This window comes from Gopherus flavomarginatus, chromosome 5 (assembly GCF_025201925.1).
Source record: "Gopherus flavomarginatus isolate rGopFla2 chromosome 5, rGopFla2.mat.asm, whole genome shotgun sequence".
In the NCBI taxonomy this organism is placed as follows: Eukaryota; Metazoa; Chordata; order Testudines; family Testudinidae; genus Gopherus; species Gopherus flavomarginatus.
In genome coordinates, this window is record NC_066621.1 from 23,935,261 (window position 1) to 23,955,574 (window position 20,314).

Sequence of the window (20,314 nt, forward strand, 5' to 3'; positions counted from 1 at the left end):
TAGAAGCATGTCTGGAGTTGCACTAAGTCTCCTCGTCTGCTGATGGAGACTTCTGGGAAGTTCTAGTGACATCCTGGACTTTGCAGTGGGACTGAAATAACCAGCAAACCTCTCACCTCCAGTTTCTAATCTTATTCCATCAGCAGGTTTATTAGCAGCAAATCTGTGGTGTTTTGTGGCTTATGGAAGAATTTATAGTTCCATATAATTTTTGGTTTTGGCTTTTTGTGTGGAACCACTAATAGCCTCTATGAGCTGCACTTATCTTGTTCCCCCCCTCCCCTTTTTTCTTTTTTTCTAGCCTATTTTAAGTGATTAATAGTTCCAGGCTGCGCATCATCAGTTTCAAATCGCCCTGGCAGTTACTGTCTGACATAAGGGCTGCACTGGTGTCAATTTGCTTTTATTTCTAAGTAAACAACAGGGTCGGTTGAGATCTTGCAAATCTGAAGCTAGAGGCTCTCTATAAAATTAATAATAAATAAAGTCCCGCCCAGTTCGTTATGGCTCCAGCGGATGGTGGGGCGATGGGGTGACCTTTAAGCACTTTTGATTGTAACTAAAGGAGCAGACACGATCCCCTTCAAAGTCCAAGTGCAGTGACTGGAGCTGGTGTCTTGGAGCTCGGCGTAAAGAAGTGGTATTTTTATTGTAATGTCTCTCACACGCCATTCCCCATAACACTTGGCAGGCCAATTTGGCTCTGCAAAGCCCTTGATCGTGGGCAAAACACCCTTCTGTGAGGCCTGCATCCTTTATTCCTTACGTGGAGCTCAACTCGTATGGTGCTGGGGAGGACGGGAAAGGGATGGTGTGTCGGCATCTTCCCATCAGACAGGGTGCGCATGCTATCTCCTTTCCCCGCTGGGGCTGTAAGGAGAAAGCTGCCCACCACCCAGCAGAGAGCACCCAGCTCATGCAGTGGGTGATGAGCAAAAGCTGAATACAGACCTGGCAAAACCAAGAAGGTCGCTTCTCCCTCCCCTGAGCCAGGAGGAGGCTTTGGCCAACCCAGGTAGCCATGGCAGCACCCAGTGCCACCTGGTGGCAAGCATGGGCTTTTGCAGCCTTCCCCATATCTTTGCAAGGACCGAACCCAATGATGTGAAGATGAAAAAAAACTTTAGAGAACTAATTATTAACCCTTCTGAACAAATTTTAAATACTGAGGGAGGAAAACAACTTCACAGGGTGTTTTATTACGATTTTTCGCATGACACGATGTGACGAACTGGGAAAGTTCTTAATGTTTTCTCTGAGTACTGTGTTGGTGCCTCAGTGTCCCCATGGCAGTTCTTAAGTATCTGGCAGAGCAAAGGGCCAGTGCACCTAAATGCCTGACACTCTGTCTCCTAGCAACTGATGGCCTGGGCCCCTCCCCAGCAAGGTGCCAGCTGAAGGTGTTGAAGACAAAGGGATCAGGTGACCTCCTGGCCCGGGAAAGGGGCTGAGCAGAGAGGAGGGGCTGGGAGGGGTTGTTAGTCGGGAGCTGGCTGGGGTCAAGGGTAGAAGGCAGACCTGGGGGTCTGGCTCATTGCCCCCCAGAATGGACCCAGCCGAGGGGTCCGGTTCGCTGTACCTACAAGCTCTGTTTTAGACCCTGTTCCTGTCATCGAATAAACCTCTGTGTTACTGGCTGGCTGAGAGTCACGTCTGACTGCAAAGTGGGGGTGCAGGACCCGGTGGCTTCCCCAGGACCCCGCTGGGGTGGACTCGCTGTGGGAAGCGCACGGAGGGGCAGAGGATGCTAAATGCTCCAAGGAGAGACCCAGGAGGTGAAGCTGTGTGAGCTTCTTGCCCTGAACAAGTCTGCTCCAAGGGAGAGGAGGCTCCCCAAAGTCCTGCCTGGCTTGGTGGGGAGCAGTTCCAGAGCATCGCCCGGGGACTCTGTGACACACAGCCAGCTGTTATCAGTCACTACAGGACAAGATCACTTGCTCTCTCACTCTTACCATACACCACATCTATCTATCTGTCTCTCTCTTGTCTTTATACTGAAATCATCATCATGGTACCTGAGTACCTGAGCTCAGAGAGGAGGATGTGTCACTGAACTAGATTTCCATCAGTTTTTAGAAAACATGGCTGAGATTCCCTTCTCTGCTCTCTTTACACCACATAACAGGGCTGGAGAAGCGTAAAGGGGCACTAAAATCTCTGAATCCATCCAAGGAAGGATCCCCCCAGCACAAGCACAATGGAAGGAACCCATAACAATGCTGCCTTCTGAGGCTCCCACCACAAGCCTGGCATGGAGCTGGGGGTGAGGTCACGGCACGCAGCACTGTGGAGATGCCAGTGACCCTGGGGGCGGCTTCTTTACCTTTGACATCCAGCCCCCGCCCCCACTCCCTCCCCCAAACACTCCCTTCCCCTCAGGCTGTACGTTCTGTTCTGTACCTCTTAGAAGCACAGCTCAGGATCCCTGGAAGATTAAAGCTAGGAAGGCCCCAGTTCTGTAGCCAGGGGTGACTTCCTTGAGTGTCTGTCCAATCCTGGCTCTACAGAAAGGGCCTCTTTAAGTCTAGAGACTATGTGGGTGATGCCGTGTACCCACTGAAGTCAATGCTGAAACTCCTACTGACTTCTGCTAGGCCCAGGCTTTTCCCATAGCTGCACCCAGTCCATCTTTTCCAAAAGACAAACCAGGAGAAGAATTAAAGTTCTGTCACCCACAGGAAAACCAAGACAGGTTAGACACGATGGGCCAAATTCATCCCTGGAACAAAGGCAGTGGCGTTACACCTGGGATGGAATTGACCCCAGATGCTGGGCTTATCTGTATGGAGACAGATCTCCTGTCGTGTCTTTGCAGAATTAGTGTCACTGAATATTCAGCATTGTCTCCCTCCCACGCAATTCATCACTGCTGCAGCTCCTGAGCTGAGGACTCTGGGAAGTACCTGTCCTCTTTGGCCAACGTTCTTGCCAATATGATTAATGCTTTCATTGTAGGTCATCGGCGTCCCATCAGCAGGGCTCCATGTTGGTCACAGGGGTTGCAGAAGTCTCAGATTCCATGACGTCCTGCAACCTCTGTGACTTCTGCAATGGCTAGTGTGGCTGACCTGAGACTGCCCAAGCAGCTGCTCAGGTGGTCCCGGGGACAACCACACTGACTGCTGCTGGAGCAGTCCCATCCCCGGGGCCAGATGCACCAGTCACTGCTCTGGCAGCCTGTCCCCAGCTGCTGGTGCCGCCAGAGATCCCCCAACCAAGATTCAAGGGGTATTTATGGTATAAGTCATGGACAGGCTGTGCACCATGATTTTTTTATTTCTTGTCCATGACTTCTACTAAAAATACCTGTGATTAAATTGTAGCCTTACCCATCAGCACTCCCAGCAATGGGGAGGGGAGTGTGTGCTTATTTGCCCTCTACAGGAGCAGAGGCAGGGTTTCCCATGCCAGGGAACTTCTCACTGAAAGGCAAGTCTAGAGGTTTTTCTCAGCAGTTATAGGCAGACTTGCGTGAGTGAGGTATGAGTCACACCTGAGTTAGGACTTGAGGAACTGGCCCCACGTGGGGGAGGGGGGGTGGAAGTGAAAATAACTCTCTGTTTATAGGCCTCACTAAATTGAGTGAGTTGGAAACTCAGTGTGGATCAGCATTTTCCAGAGTGGGGTTCACCCCAGAGATGGACTGGCCGAGGGGGTTGAGGGGGGTTATACATCGAGATGGGTAGGCCTCTAACACCACATAGAGGAGGTGCAGGCAGATGCAATTGGTTTCTTCTTCCAGGACAGAGGCTCTTGGGAAACACTGGGGCAAAAGATAGCAGGATCCTTTAGAAGAGCCCAACATCTCTCCCAGACAGCCCAGGGTTACCTCCAGTCAGACCAGAACAGCACGACTGCACCTGGATCTGCTTCAGCTTCCCTGCCAGCACAATACATGGCAGAGCTCAGGGGTGGCTCGTCTACCCAGAGGTATCTGCTGAATACAATACACCATGCATCTGCCAAGTATTGACAGGGGAATCCGGAGATGCCTGCAGTGTTGGGAAGAAAGGGTGTATTTATTCGGGAGGAACTATTCCTGTACATACTTGCAGACACATTGACGTATAAACAAAATGTTTAGTCTGCTGATGAAAGAGAAGGGAGCCTGTGTAATATAGACTGCCTGAGAGGGGAATAAATTGGAAAGGAAATACGATTTCAGAGCATGAGAGGGAGCAAATATTAGAGCTTGTTGAATTATTCCTTGCAAATAATATTGGCTGCGAATTGACGTGCTTTTTTTCTGCTAGTGACTCATCTGAGAGACAAGCCTGGTTTCTGCTGGGAAGCATTTTCCTCCTGTTGACTGCTCACAAACATACCAGCTGTTCATTGGGGTGAAACCCCTGTGCAGGGGCTTAGCCACCACTTAGGACCTGCGAAAGCTGGAGCAGGACTGAAGCAGTGGCTTGACCTTGTGCTATCTGTTTCCTGGTGGGGAATCCCTCCCTATTTGTTTTCCATGATATGTCATTGGCCACATAAGCCACATGGTATCGTCTCAGCTCCCTTATTAGCTGACTGAAACTTTTTAAGTGAGAGAGGTAGGCTTGTCCACTGGCAAGAGCACTAGCATAGAATTTGAGAGTCCCTGTTGTGCCATAGACTTCCTATGTGACCTCAGGCAAGCTCCTTTGCCACTCTGTGCCTCAGTTTCCCTATATGTACAATGGTGACAATAGCCCTGCTACACGGGGTTGTGTGAGGGTAAATATATTAATGACTGTGAAGTGCTCAGATACTCTGGTGATAAAGGCCAGCGAAGTACTATAGGTTGGATAACCGGTAATGCTCCCGCCCCCACCCTCCCACCCCCCAGTAACAAGCAGTATGAGCAACAGAGTCAGCCCACTTAGTCCTGGACACATTACCTGGAGCAGACTTGATGGAGAAACTGACCCATTACATGTACTGACCCATGAGCTCAATGCATGGCTTTAATGGGTCAAACCAACCCATCCTTGATTGACAAGGGAGCTCTCTTACTGACCTGGTGTGGTTCAGACTTAGGGATAGCATCATCATGTGCATCCGCCCCTTGGTTTGTGTAGGTAGCTCTCAGTCAGCCCAGTGGGATCCCCAACCATGCAACTCAGGATAGACTTGTAAGTGTGGCAAGATGGTAGAGAGCATGAGCCCAACGATGGGCCCTTGATTGTCTCAGGCAGCAGGACAGTTGTGTGTCCTGTAGGAAGGGGTAAGGCAGTCAAGGGTTAGGGAATTTTTAGGCTATTTTAATTATTTTCTTTTCCATGTCACTGAGTCAGGCTTGGCAGCAATGTCACTGCCACAAGTACAAGCTGGCCTGATATCCTAGACTGGGACAGGGAATTACCATGTAAGGGAGGGGCCAGGGGAGAGTTACAGGGTAATTACCATGTAGGGACGGGGCCAGGGGAGAATTACAGAGTAATTACTGTGTGGGGGCAGGGCCAGAGGAGAGTTACAGGGTAATTGCCATGTAGGGGCAGGGCCAGGGGAGAGTTACAGGGTAATTGCCATGTAGGGGAAGGGCCAGGGGGAGTTACAGGGTAATTTCCATGTAGGGGAGGGGCCAGGGGAGAGTTACAGGGTAATTACCATCTAGGGGCAGGGCCAGGGGAGAGTTACAGGGTAATTGTCATGTAGGGGAGGGGCCAGGGGAGAGTTACAGGGTAATTATCATATGGGGCGGGGCCATGGCAAATTACAGGGTAATTACCATGTAGGGGCGGGGCCAGGGGAGAATTACAGGATAATTACCATGTAGGGGCAGGGCCAGGGGAGAGTTACAGAGTAATTATTATGTAGGGGTGGGGCCAGGTGAGAATTACAGGGTAATTACCATGTAGGGGTGGGGGCCAGAGGAGAATTACAGAGTAATTACCAGGTGGGGACCCAAGGGGTGGGAGTTAACAGGTAATTAGGCAGCAAATAACAAACAGTTCATTGCTGTAAATTCATAGTTCTTTCTGTCTTGTAACCCACAATCCAGGTTTGATGTAATTACTTTGGGGATGATTACGTGTAATTACACAGTAATCTGCAGGAGCCAGTAATTACTCTAATGTTCCAAGGGATTCACCTCTTAAAATCCAGGGAGTTACCTGCCAGTAGAAAGGAGTCGTGCTATGCACGCCTTGCAATGCTCAGTGCTATCGTCTCTCAGTGCCCTGGCCTGTAAGAGGTCAGTAGGACTAGATTGTACCAGCTCAAGGCAGAACTGCTTCTCCACGGAGAGTATCAGCTACATTAAAGCCCCGTTGCCAGAGCTGAAATGCCAGGACAGACTCCCCTCTCCAGAGGCAGAATCTGCTCCTGTCTTTGGCACTTTTGCTAGCCACCCCCAACCCCTACTCTCTTCCCCTTGTGATTGAGGCAATCCCAGCTTCAGCAGGGAGTTGGGACAGGGAGCGGACCTGGCATGGGTGGGACGCGGACTGGCAGAGGGTTCCCCAGAAGATGTATGAAATGGACCTGAGTCTAAGTGAGCCAAAGCCACTGAAGTCAATGGGAGACTCTCCACTGATGTCAGTAGAGTTGGATCAGCCGCTAAGCTGGTATGACTATACCTTATTCCCCCCGTCCCCCCGTCCCATGTACAACACCAGTTCAGACCCCATTAGAGTCTCAACCACTGGCCACAATTTAACCTGCATATCCCACTCCCGCATTACCGCTCACACTGCCACTCAGATGCCCAGGGAGGGTAAGAGAGGGCATCTCACGTGATGAGAGGTTCGGAAGAGTGTAGCAAGATGAGCAGCTAACCAGAGGATGTGGGACGGTGCGACCAAAATGAAACCAACCCCCTGCTGTAAGTTCCATCTAGCACCTCTGCGAGTCAGTTACGCAAACTCCCCTCCCCGCCCCCCGTGCACAACAAGTGTCAGTAGCTCTCCAGGAGTCTCTAACCACCTCCCATCCTTGCGCATCACCTCCACATACAGCCCAGGATGTCCAATCCCCGTCCCAAATGCATGAGCCTCAGGAGTTAATGCTACTGCTAGCCAGGCTGAGCACCTGGGGGTGAGCAGCAGAGCATTCCCGCTGGATGGCCCCCTGTTCTGGAATCCCCTCCTCCTTGCATGCCACATTTGGTGGCTGGGAGATGGGGAGCAGAGAGGTGGAACGGCAGCTGCTGTTTGTATCTTGCTTTTGTAAACATGCCCAGATGTGGCCCTGGAGGGCATGCGGCAAATGTCTATAACTACAATAGCATGTGAGCGCAAGACTCCAGGAGGGGCGGGCAGGGGATCGGACACAGTAAAGATAGTGAATCAGCCCAACTCAGGCCAATGCTGAGGAATGTTGGGGGGCAGGAGGGGGGGGGTGAGGATTCCAGAAAGTCACATCTTCTAGGTGGCCAGAGCCTGGCCTGGCCCATGCCTGACAATGCCCCTAGCTGGGAATATTCCTGTGGCAGGAATGTGTGTTGTTTCCAGACGTTGGTGGCTGGATCGGCACAGCTGGAAAAACCCATCTCCGATGTTTAATAACCAAGTTTCCATCCCTCCAGAGCACGGACATGCTCCGCTGAGCTCCTACAGCGGCCTTAATGACTGCTTTTCCTCTCTTTCTTTCAGGGACCTGAACTATAACAAGCTGTTGGAATTCCCAGTAGCCATCAGGACGCTAGGCCGCCTGCAGGAGCTGTGAGACTTCTTATTTATTGCATTCCAATTGAATTCACGACAAGATAGTAACCAACAAAGGGCCGGGCCCGGCCTGGGCTGGGGAAGGAAGCCACGCCAAGCCTTCATGCGCTTGCTCCAAACTCCTCCCTACTGTCTCTGCGATCCCCATTAAAATAGCTCATTCCTCCCCACCGTGGCAATACATGCCTCACGGGGCCTCATTAGCATGGAAAGAGTATTTCTCCAGTTGTGACACCAGAAGGCCAACGGTGATGGGTTTTAACAGATGTGGCCTCTGGCAGAATGGGGGGTGGGGGGGGAACCACCAGGGCGTTCCCACATGGAGCCGGCAGGCAAGGATGCGCACTCCCCCCAGCCTCACAGCTCCCCAGCGCTGACTGGCCTTGGCCTCCTTATAGGCCTGGCTAAGGACTTGAACCAAAGCCCATTACAGCCATAGAGTTGAGGGCCAGAAGGGACCACCAGATCATCCCTTACAGAACCTCCTATCAATGGGAGATGCTCTGTTGACATCAGTAAGGTTTGGATCAGACCCTAAGCTGTTGTGACTGACCCCTTAGTCCCTCTCCCACAGCACATCTCGCCCACCTAGTCTTGTTTAGAGCCCCAGCTCTCACTGACGTCCACCCCCAGGATTGGGCCCATAGAAGCAGCGTACCCTTGGAGTTAGCCTGGCACTTATAAGGCAACCCCCTGCAGTAGCTGCTATTCTCAGCGCCAGCAGTGTCTACAGCTTCCTCTAGCACCCACAGAACCTCTGGGTGTCCGCACCACACATGGATGACTCCTCTCTGACCAGTGGGCCTGGGGGAAGGATCAATATGGCCCAATCTCGACAAACAGACAAAGAGGGTCATTCCTGTACTGTTTGCACATACACCTCACCTTTGCAGCCTACCACGTGCTTGTGTCTGTCCCTCTCAGCACCAGGTCTGGGAGCAACCTTTGGCTGCCAAGAGCCGTGGCAGCATGCAGCGGCCTGTTCCTCTCATCAATATGATCAGTGCTATTGTCCTCCTTTTTCCTTTTTCTCCTTCTTATCCAGGGCTGGCTTCAGGCACCAGCTAAGGAAGCAGGTGTTTGGGGCGGCCAGTACAAAGGGCGGCACTCCATCCGCTACTGGGGCAGCACGTCCAGGTATTCAGCGGGAATTGGGCAGCAGGTCCCTCAGTCCCTCTCCTCCTCTTTGAGCTACCGCCAAAGTGCCACCGATCGGCTTTTTTTTTTCCTTTGTCGCTTGGGGTGGCAGAAAACCTGGAGCCGGCCCTGCTCTTATCCCAAGCATCTTCCGCCCCCACCTCGCCCGCACTCTCCTCCTGCCACGTCTACTCCTGCTCTATATCACCCGCTCAGTTCTTTGTCTCCAGCTGCGACAGCCTAGTGACCCTGTGCTATGCCAGCCCCCTCTTGGCCACACTGGTCACACCCGTGCCCAGAGTCGCCGTCTGCACATATACTTGCCTATGTGTGGGAGAGTCGGCGAGAGGGGCTGCTCACTGAGTGGCTTCAGGGAGGCCATGGTGGCCACATCACTGTCCAGCAGAGCAAGGGGAATGTTTGTGCTCGCCCAGCCTGCTGGCAGGGTCACCAGCTCAGCTGGTCAGTGGCTCCACGAGGGGGCAGAACTATTGTCCATGTAAGTGCCAGGGAGGGGACCTGAGACAGGGATGAGCCCATTTTGCGGAAAACACTGGTTCCCTGGTTATTTATCATCACTGAGGCTGTGCCGCTCATTCGTGGTGATGTGGGGGTGGGGCATGGGGACAAGAGGCAGCCTCGTTAGTATTTCGAGGAAGGGTTGGGTGGGAGATAGAATTTGTTTTGGTTGGCCAGAGGAAGAAGAATTCCCTGGGTAGGAGGAAGATCTCTCATAGTAGAGCCAACAGAGGTGAAAGTAAGCCAGTATGGCAAGAGCTGGTATGCCGTGCCGGACTGGACCGGCTTCCCAGGCAGTGATTTAAAGGCCCCAGAGCTCCAGCCGCTGCGGGGAGCCCCGGTCCCTTTAAATCATTGCTGGAGCTCCGGCAGTGCTTTAAAGGGCCTGGAGCTCCATGGCAGCTGGAGCCCTGGGTCCTTTATTTCAAACCGGGGCTCACAGCCGCCTCTGCAGCTGGTAGCTCCAGGGTGATTTAAAGGCCTTGGGGCTCCTAGCCACAGCCAGAGCCCCAGGGCCTTTAAACACCTCTTCCGGTTAACGCCATGCCCCCACTCAGGACTCCAGCCAGTAAGTCCTTTCAGTTAGTTTCACTCGAGAGCCAAAGGCAGAGCTAGAGCCAACATCTGGAAGCTGAAATCAGAGTGGAAACAAGAGGCACCTAGTTAACAGCAAGGGGGAATTAACCATTGAAACGGGTTCCCAGGGGATGTGCTGTCTTGACCATTGCTCAGAGGTTGGCTGGTTCATTCTCAGCTATCTCCTATAGCTCAGCCACACAATGCTGAACTCAGCGCAGGACTCCTTGGGTGAGCGTCTTTGACTTGGGTTAGGCTGGGGGCAGACTGGAGCATCACAGGGGTCCCTCCTGGGCTTTACCCAATCTGTGACAAGGTGGGAAGCAAACGGTTTCCTGGGCACGGCCATGAAGTGTTACGGCCAGCCCTGCATCAAGCCAGCCGTACCACTAACAGTCTGCAAACGTCGTTAAAAGTTGGACAGACGTAATGGTGAGACTTTTAAAAAAACTAAAATCCTTGGCTAGATAAAGTGGCATAAAATGGGCCCGTTCCTTCCATTGTGCTCCCAGAATCGGACACTCGATCCAGGAGTAATCCCACAGATTTCACTGGAGCTATTCCTGGCGTGCCATGCTACTCAGCATGAGCAAGGCTAGCAGAATCAGGCCCTAGGTCTGATGTAGCAGGGATGTCGATGATGCTCCTTCTACATTCGTTTCAGTGGCATTACGGGTGAGACAGAGTCTATAGGTGAGTCTGCACGACAGCTGGGCCACTGGAGCACCCGATGTTAATGGCAGGGCTTTTCCCTTGATATAGTTAATCCCCTTCCCCGAGAGGGGGTAGCTCGGTTGACAGAAGACTTCTTCCATCAGCTAGCCACGTCTACACAACCAAACTACTGCACTCAGGGACAAATTTTGAGCAGCCCTGAGCAACACAGTGAAGTCAATCTAATTTTAGGTATAGACCACGCCTAAGGCTCTGATCCCATCCTAAGGGTCATGGTGGATTCTCCATCAGTGGCCATTTTTAAATCAAGATGGGATGTTTTTCTAAAAGCTCTGCTCTGGGGATCATAGTAGGGATGTTCTCTGACCTTTGTTCTACAGGAGGACAGATGGGATGATCACAATGGTCTCTTCTGGCCTTGGAATCTATAACTCTGTGCATCCTCTCTGTGTTTCAAATCCTCTGCCCCTTTTAAGGAGGTTTCCTTTCTCATCTTCTGACCCAGTCACCTCCTGGCCTTTCTCTTCCAACAGGGGTTTCCATAACAATAACATCAAGGCTATTCCAGAGAAGGCATTTGTTGGGAATCCTTTACTCCAAACTATGTAAGTGATGTGAATCGGCTTTCCTACTTCATTCTGTATGGGGAGTTCAGAGCCTCTTGTCACTGGCTGAAGGCTGTGTCCACCATTTCCCAGGGTCGTCATCTGATGTGCATATGCTGGGAATGGGGGATGGGATGAAAGAAGGACCCTAATGTAAGATGAAGGTTTGCCTCTTAGTTCTTCCCCTCCTGTCCTCTAACCCCCTCCTTTTCCCAGGTGTCCCCCCAACCCCAGCTCTGACCATTCCAGTCTCACACGAAGCCATTACAGAGGCAGAGAGATGAACGGATCATTTGTATGGCAGTGGTATTGCTGTGTGTAACACACAGCGTGGGAGGGAGTTCTCCACGCCTGCCCAGATGTTAGCCCATGGTGATGCTTAGAGCCCTTGCTTGGAACTTGTTTGTGATAGCTGTAGCTGTGCGCTTGGGCTGAACCAAGCCAGTTCGGCAGGCCACAATCACCTCCCCAGACCCAGCGGGATGTAAAGGCCCCTGGGTAGGATGCAGAGGGTTGCTGACACCACTCCCGTCCCACCTTGCAGGTTTTCCAGGCACTTCCTTCTTTTGCTTCCCCCACCACACTTTTGGCAATGAATTGGTCGAAGCTCTGACGGGCAGGTGCTGTATGTCGTGCGGGGGAATCCCACCTTCTGGCAGTGCTCCGCTCAGATGGATGGGAAAATAAAATCAAAGCCAAGCAAAGCGACCCTCAGCCCTGTTCCACACGGCATGTGCAGCAGTTTGGTTTAACAGGGGAGCCACTCCATTGTGCCATGCACCTTCTAGTCGTGGCTCCGGAGCAGTAATGGGACTTCACAGAGGCATCTGCAGCCCAGCAGGCAAAGCCAGAGCTACGGAGCGCTTCCCCATGTGCAGCAGGATTACAGGGCCCTCCCTCCTGTGCCCAGCCTGGATTGGAGCCCGTAGCTTAGGCAGGAATGATCTGGAGCAGGTGGGCACACCATGATGTTGCCGGAATCTCTTGCACAGCCCATTTCTAGTCTCTTCCACTGCTTTGGACTAATACTAGCATCTCCTCCAGTCCGCACAGGGTAACCTAAGCTGAGTATTTGTCTCCTTTGCAGCCATTTTTATGACAATCCCATCCAGTTTGTCGGACAGTCAGCTTTCCAGTTCTTGCCAAAGCTGCACACTCTGTAAGTTCATCACTCGGGTCCTTAAAGAGGTAACACAACTGGCAATCCAAGCCTCCGGGGCCAGCAGACTGGGCATCTTCCAGCCCACTTCCCCCTTTGCCTTCCAAGCCCTTGTGTCTGGAAGTACCTTCACCAGGGGATCTTGGCAGAGCTCTGCGTGGCCCATGTTAATGACCCAGGTGTCCACGGTCACTCAGAGCAACCTCCTTTCTCACTGCAAGCATGGCAGGGCCTGGCTACTAGCCCCCCAGGCCTCTTCAGTGTCCCTGCAGCTCTCTGGAGAACCATCCCACTCACCAAACATCGGTGTGCCTCCCGCCACGGCCTTGCTTGAGCCGCAGACACTCCTTAACTCGCTGCATTCTCTGTGTGCCGAGTCTCACACCCCTGTGCAGCACTGCCAGGCCCTGGCAATACCGTGCTGCCAGGCAGAGGCGTCAAGGGGACAGCGGCTCACAGCTCAGACACTGAGAAATGTGTTGCCATAGCAGCGTGTCACACCTGGAAACAGCCGCTTTCCCTCTGACAGGCATTAGCCCACATCTCCTCTGGCACCACTTGCCATTCTGTGGTGCATCTTCTTGACCAGCCAGGCCCCCACATGGGGTGTTTTGCAGCCAATCCTCCTCCGTTGGTGCACAGCAGATGGGCCCGTGGCAGAGGTAACCTCAAACATGCTCTCTTTACAAGCCTCATAAAGCCACTGGATGCACAGTTATATGCTCCAGCTAATAAAATAACTTCTAACGAGAACCACGCAGCATTCTTTAGGTCCCTGAGATAAAGGCACCGGGGAGCTTGGAGAAGATCCCCTAGCATCATTTTGTTGTTGTTTGAAGCAATTTGCCAAGAATGTCAGGTTTTGGAGGGGGAGTTCTGACCCTGCCAAGTTTCCTGGAGAGTAAACATCGGAGTCCCTGGTTCAATGCATCTGTGCCCTGCTCCATGCCCCAGCCAGCGATGGACTCTCCTGGGAGAGGTATCTACAAGGGTTGGGGTTCTTCCCACCTTCCTAGCTAGGCTTGGGCCACCACCAGTCAACTGCCAAAGCTTTTGGAGAAGAGGGGATCTGGAAGCTCCAGCGCCTGCCCTCACTCTTTCCAGTTTGTTCTGCTCATCTTCCATACGATTCCCCTGAGCTTGTCCGTCCTTCTCTGCAGGTCACTGAACGGAGCAACAGACATCAGAGAATTCCCAGATCTTAAAGGAACCACCAGCCTAGAAATTCTGTGAGTGGCAAGTCTCCCTCTTCCACATTCCTCGTGGTGTTCCTTCCAGGCTTGGGCATGGGCTTGGAGGAGAAGCGTTTACCAAGCTATGCAGTGCAGGGTCTTTAGACACCATGGGAGACTCCACTGCCTATCATCTAGGCTCTTCTCTGCGGCTGCTGACAGTAGTTCCTCCTGGAGTCCCCCATCCTTGCCCTCCATGTGTCTCTTTGCCACTGTGTTCTCTGACTCACCACCTCCTCCCCACTTGGTCTGTAAAGCCAGCTACCCACATGGCCCTCCAGAAACTTTATCCAGCACCAGCCATTCAGTTCCAGTGCTACCACGTCATTCCCCGTGGGGGGGAGGAGGATGCACTGCCTGTAGGTGTATGGCAAGTCAGAAGGAAGGGGCAAAGAAATCCAGAGGCTGAGAAATTTGCAGCCTTTGAAACTCACCCACCCTCCCTGGGGGTGCCTTGAATTCCAGTTCAGCTCAGCTTTAACCCCAGTGCCCTCCTTTTCCCAGAACCCGACCCAGGGCAATCAGGAGCCCGGGTTCCCAGGGATGAGCCTTCCCTGCAGTGCTCTGTCCTGGGCTAGCCTCCCCCTCCCCCCATTCTGTAAGGCCAGCTACCTCCTGTCAGTCCCAGGACCCTTCTCTCCAGGACACTCCCGGGAGATCGGAGAGCTCCACAAACAGGGATCCCGCTGTCACTGCAGAACCTCCCACCATTTCTGCAGGGCCTCAGATTCCCCCACTGCGCAGTCCTGATCCCTGGACGGAGGGTGCTCTGTGGGATCAGCACATTCCCCTTCCACAGTCTCCACGGAGAAGCCCATTGGCAAGTTAGGTGTAGCAATCCGTGAGCCCCTGGGCATGTTAAACTAATCCCTCCCCTCCCCCAGCCCAGTGCAGGGTCCGTCCTCCCTTTTACCAAGTCACCTTTAATTTCTCACCATGTGCATTGTTCTTTCATTTGCTCCGTCCTCCCCCAGCGAGGGCTGGGCTTACTGCATGCCAACTTCTCAATAGCCCCTTCTGTCTCCTTCACACCCCCAGGACCTTGACCCGGGCAGGGATCCGTTTGCTTCCCAGAGGAATGTGCCAGCAGCTGCCCAGCCTCCGAGTCCTGTGAGTAACACACACGCTGCTCCACTGTATTTCACTGCCCACTCTTTGGTGTGCTTGTCTGATCCCAGCCCAGCGCCCAGTGAGGCAGCTCTGGGCTCCGGGACTTTCGCTAATAAGACACATGCTGGGGTTGACGTCTCTCTGCTCTGAGGCTTTGTGTCCTGTTCGCCCCAATGTCAGAGCGGAGTGGAGTGGGTGCGAAGTGCTTCCAAGTCAGCGTGGCCATGTTTTGCCCCTGCTTTGCGCGGGTGCCAATGGCACACCCACTGCAGGGCTGGGGGGAATCCTACCCGCTTTGCACAAGGTATTGTGCCAAACAAACCGAGGCCTCTGAGCCCTACCAGGCACAACTCCTGGTGGAGCAAGGGGTCCCCCTGTGTGCCTACAATGCAGCACTGATTAAGGGTGTCTGGGCCTGATTCACTTCTCACTTATCTGGTGTAAATCAGGAGTGACCCCAGCAATGGTCACTGGTTTCAGTGAGAGGGGGATCAGTCCCTAAGACTTTCCTGATGCGATGTGTGACCGTCACCAGAGCTGGTTGGAAAGTGGGGGTTTTTTCCCCATGGAAAATTTCAACTTTTTGGCAAAAAATTGAAAAGTGAACGTATTCAGTGGAAAAACTTTTGGCAAAAAGAAAGAAAGAAAGAAAGAAAGAAATTTTGATTTGGAAATGTTGCCGAGGTGCCACTTGGGACTGTAGTGCTGATGCCTTATGCTCCCATTTTCCTCTATAAGCTGGTCTCTTTGACTAGACAACATTTCCCATGATGCACCCTGGTCTCCTTTCTTGTTGAGCCGCTATGGTGTATTCTGGGAGTCCCTGGCTATGGTGAATTGTGGGAAACCTGGTCTGGCAGGGGAACACAGATCATAGAGGAGAATGGGAACATCAGGCAACTGGAGGCACCGTGGTAGCAATTCTGAATAAAAAAAATTTGGCCAAATTGTTTCAGTCTTCGGGTATTCGGGGATTTTTTTGAAAAAAAGGATCCAAATTTTCCACCAAAAGCAGAGACTTTTTGTGAAAATTTTCATTTAGTCAAAACCCCACTTTTGGTTGAAAAACTGTTTGGATAGAAACTTTTTGATCAGTTTTACCAATCATGCTTTCCTCTCCTCTGTGAACTGGATGGTTTTGCCTCATTCGCTAATATTTTCCTTGGTGCCTTTTTTCTGCCTCAGGCCATTAATTCTATTCATTATTGATGGGAGACAGAAAGGCTGTTGGTTAAGTCTCCCTTTTTTATAGTGATCTCAGGTCAGGCAAAGCAAGGGTCAATGTCTGTGTGGCATGGTAGAGTGGTCTAGTGGTTAAAGCAGGAGACTAGTTCTCTCTCTATCTCAGGTACTTCTCTGGCCTCCATCACCATGGTATCTGAGCACCTCACAATTTTAATGTATTTCTCTTCACACATCCCTGTGAGGCAGGACAGTGCTATTCGCCCCATCGTACAGATGGAGAACTGAGGCCCAAAGAGACTAAATGACTGCCACAAAGTCACACAGGAAGCCTGTGGCTGAATTAAGAATTGAACCTGCTAGGAGTCAGGACTCGGGGACTTTGTGCCTGGCTCTGTCACTGACTGTATGTCCTTGGGCAAGTCACTTCATCATTCTATGCCTCAGTTTCCCCGCCTCTACAGTGAGGAAAATAGCTCACAGGAGACATAGTTAATGTTTGTAAAGTAGGTTAAGATTCTGAGCTGGACGGTGCCATAGAAGTACAAAGTATAAGGACTAATGGTTGTACAGTATGCGGGGGGGTTGAGGGCAATTGCTTGCTGACTGGTGCAGTGTGGGCAGGGCAGGCTCCAGGCACCAGTGAAGGAAGCAGGTGCTTCTGGGCAGGAGTAGTGCCAGAAACTCTGGCGCCTGAGGCAGAATTCGAGGAGCGGCATTTTGTGCGCTTCCCACGGGGCACGTGGGAGCTTCCGGTTCCACTCCCATCGCGCTGCCGAAGAAGGACCCTCCGCTGAAATGCCGCAGGCGACAGCGGCAGTCATTGAGCTGCTCAATTGCCTGCTGCTGTTTTCCACAGCACGTCAGCAGAAGGTCCTTCTTCGGTGGCACGACGGGAGTGGAACCAGAAGCTCCTGTGCACCCTGTGGGGAGCGCACAAAATGCCACCCCCCCGAATCCCGGCGCCCTAGGCAACCGCCTAGGATCACCTAATGGAAGCGCCGGCCCTGCTTGGGGGGGCCAATGGAAAGGGGCAGCACATCCGGGTCTTCAGCGGCAATTTGGTGGTGCCCCTTAGTGCCTCTCGGAGCAAAGGACTCGCCGCCAAATTGCCGTCAAAGAATGAAGCAGCGCGGTAGAGCTGCCACCGAAGTGCCGCCAATCGCGGCTTTATCTTTTTTTTTCCCCACTTTGCTGCTTGAGAGGGCAAAAAAGCTGGAACCGGCCCTGAGTGTGGGGCACAGATGGCCCGGCGAGGGCTTGGGGGGGAATCACGTTTTGAATGACGTCCTGGGATGGGGGAGATGCAGCTGAGAGGCAGGAACATCCTGCACTGGCTGGAATGATACACTGAACATGCCATCCTCCCAGAGAAGGGTTAAAAATCAGGATCAGGCTGGTGGTGCAGCTTGGTGCATGTGCAGTGCCTGAGATCAGGCACCACCACCACTCTGACTGTCCTATGAGCTCACATGTCTCCTGGCCTCTGAAAGTGCATCTGCCGTGCTCATCCATCCCCAGGTGCAGGAGGGGAGCCTTGAAATGAACAATTCCCTGCTCTGCCTGTGCAAAGGGAAGGTTTCATGCAGGCATCCCCAAACATTGCTGCTGTCTCTGAGGTGGGGGCTGGGTGGGGAGAGCTACGCAGCCATGCCCCTTGAGAAAAGACAATCCCCAGAAGTGGAAGCAGCTCGTATGTGACAGATGGAGCTGCGCTGGGGCTGGGTGAGCCATTGAGCAATCTGTGCATAATGCAAGGAAATGAAGGAGGAAATCAGTGCCAAGTGTCAGGTGTGCGCTGAGCGGATCTGCCTCTGTGCCGCGGTTTCCTGCTTTCCCCAGCTGCATGGCCCGAGGTCAGTCTGCTCCCCTCCTTAGCAATATCTGCTTTCCAAGAATGCTCTCAGGATGGCTTGCTTTGCTTTTAATCTCCTGCCATGTCTGTGGCATTCCTTTCCCACAGCGAACTCTCGCACAATCAAATCGAGGAGCTGCCCAGTTTCCACAGGTGCCAGCGGCTGGAAGAAATGTGAGTCAAGAGATTCCCTCCTTCAAAGCTTGGTTCAGGGACAGGGGGCCCTCCTGAGGCGATCCTGGCTCAGAGGAGACCCGAGGGACTGAACAAGGCGTGGGAGATCCAGATCCAAGGAGATAAAAACTCAGCCGGGCTTTTGCCAGGACTCAAATCTATGTTGGGGGTGAAAAGTTCAGTTCACTAACACTGGACCCAGAGAGAGGGGCTGTGCTAAGGGCCCAGCACCATCCGGGGTGCACTGAGAATTAGTGTTATTATGTGGAATAGTCACCCCAGCCATGGACCAAGGCCCGTTGTGCTAGGTGATTACAAACATAGAACAAGGAGATGCTCCCTGCCCCAAAGAACTTAACCCACAAGGAGCCTTCTCTGGAGAGATCCCAGCCCCAGGAGGAGAAAGAAGGGCTTGATTGCATTCAGCTCTGCTTTAACTTCATACAAAATTTAATTCCCCATCTGAGCATCCCCTGATCTATTCCAGCCGATGGCATTAATAGGACCCCTATTGCCATGGTAGATAAGGTTAGGATTTTCAAAAGGGCCTAAGCGAGTTAGGTATCTATATCCCATTGAATTTGCCTTGGGCCCAGATATCCTGTGATTCTACAGCTGCAGAATTGGCTGTGGAATTCACCCACTTGCCGTAGAGCTGTGCTCCGCAACCAGAGCTTTCATTTAAAATGATACGTGTCTAGCCTTTATGGTTGGGGAGAAAACCTTGAAAATAGAAACTGAGTGTAATCGATGTCATGGGGTCTGCCTGAGTCTGCAGACAGCCTGAACCAAGAGATGCTCAGGAACAGCACAGATACCTGGTAGAGAAGCAGGCAGACATAAGGGCTGAGGGTGAGTCCTCCAAAGCATTACAGCTGAAGATGAGATGCTTGAATGTGTATCAGTAGGCAAGAGGAAGAGAGGGTAGGATGCCCACTCACAGCAGGACAGGTGGCATTGCTTGAGAAGCACGGATTCCCCTTAGGGGCAGGGTGGAGTCTTCATCAGCTGGAGTCTTTGTAGCAAGATCGGGTGTCTCTATCTAGAAACTCTGCGCTACCTCAAACCCAAGTTATAGGCTGGATGCAGGGATCCCTGGGTGAGGTTAGGCAGCAAGTCAGTGCAGATGCTCAGAATGGCTCCTCTGGCCTTTCTGAATGTGTGACGTAGAGACAGACTGGGCTGCGAATACGAGGTGGTCTTGTGGGCAGTGCAGAGAAGAGCTCCGTGAAGGATCGTACCTTCTGGAGTGCATGGGGAGTGTATGGTTCCATAAGCCAGTGCAGCATGGTTCCAGCCAGGGCCCTGATTCCTTCCCACTCCCTTGGGTGGCCTGTGCCCTGGGCTGCCAGAGGCACGTGGTCACTGCATTCAGGGGAATGCGGGGACAGAGCTTGCATGTGGCACATGGCTGAGGCTTAAAGAGGGTGCAAAGCATGGGATTTGGAGATGGTGGGTCAGAGCGCACACCTCTAAATGGCTCTTTGCAAAGGGCTGGATTGCATCTGCTCCTTGCACGTGTGTGCGCACACACACTCACTCTCACGCTAGCGTCAGTCACTGTCTAGCTGTATAGCGAAGAGCCATTCGGGGCTCGCGTTCTGACTCATCGCCTCCAAGCTTTGCACTGATGTGGCGCACCCAAGCTCCATGGTGGGACGGCGCATGGAATGGGAGCAGTGGCCCGGAAAGGCTGGGAACGCAGGAGCCTTTGACAAGCCCAGACAGATGGTTCTTTTGCTGTGCTGGGAGGGGAGGGGGGCAGAGGGTGTGTGTGAAAGGGGACGCTGTCTGAGACCCAGCGTGGCGCTTGGGAGAGGGCTGGGTTTGGGTTGCTTTGTGTCCTGACCAGCTCACCCCTTGAAATAAGAGCAGGGTTGACAAGCTTTCTTCTGGTGCCAGGGGGCCTGGAGAGATCCTCTCTCTCATGCCAGCCTCTCTGTCTTTTCAGAGGCCTCCAGCACAACAGGATCCATGAAATCAGAGCAGACACCTTTGGGCAGCTCATGGCCCTGCGCTCCATGTGAGTACAGCTCTGGCTCCGCCAGCACTGGGAACTGCGGGGCTCTTTGTTGCGGGGAAGGGGAACTGTGGGCCCACTGCCAGATGTGTGCAGGGTGCTCACGCAGTCCCAGACCTGAAAACTTTGCTTGCACTGCTTGACTCTTGGATCCCAAACACCCACCCAGGGGAAGCAATGGACCACAGGACTATACGGGCACATGAGATAAAAGCCCTTTGGGCTGGTGAACCCAGCTCCAGGCAGAGAACTATGGACTCTGGCAGTGGCTGGGTGCAGATCATGCCAATAATGGCAGTGTGTAAGAACATAAGAATGGCCATACAGGGTCAGACCAAAGGTCCATTCAGCCCAGTATCCTGTCTGCCAACAGTGGCCAATGCCAGGTGCCCCTAAGAACCCCATTCCTTACCCAACCTGGCTAATAGCC

At 52.7% G+C, this 20,314-nt stretch overlaps 1 protein-coding gene across 1 annotated transcript in view; it reads left to right on the forward strand.

Annotated features, from left to right (window-relative positions):
- LGR6 (leucine rich repeat containing G protein-coupled receptor 6) overlaps nucleotides 1-20,314 on the forward strand; it is a 147,394-nt gene that overhangs the window by 95,666 nt on the left and 31,414 nt on the right. The window contains exons 6-12 of the mRNA XM_050953796.1: nucleotides 7,569-7,637; nucleotides 11,081-11,152; nucleotides 12,240-12,311; nucleotides 13,472-13,540; nucleotides 14,582-14,653; nucleotides 17,799-17,864; nucleotides 19,816-19,887. Coding sequence (XP_050809753.1) covers nucleotides 7,569-7,637; nucleotides 11,081-11,152; nucleotides 12,240-12,311; nucleotides 13,472-13,540; nucleotides 14,582-14,653; nucleotides 17,799-17,864; nucleotides 19,816-19,887 — 492 coding nt within the window. The remainder of the gene's footprint in view (nucleotides 1-7,568; nucleotides 7,638-11,080; nucleotides 11,153-12,239; nucleotides 12,312-13,471; nucleotides 13,541-14,581; nucleotides 14,654-17,798; nucleotides 17,865-19,815; nucleotides 19,888-20,314) is intronic.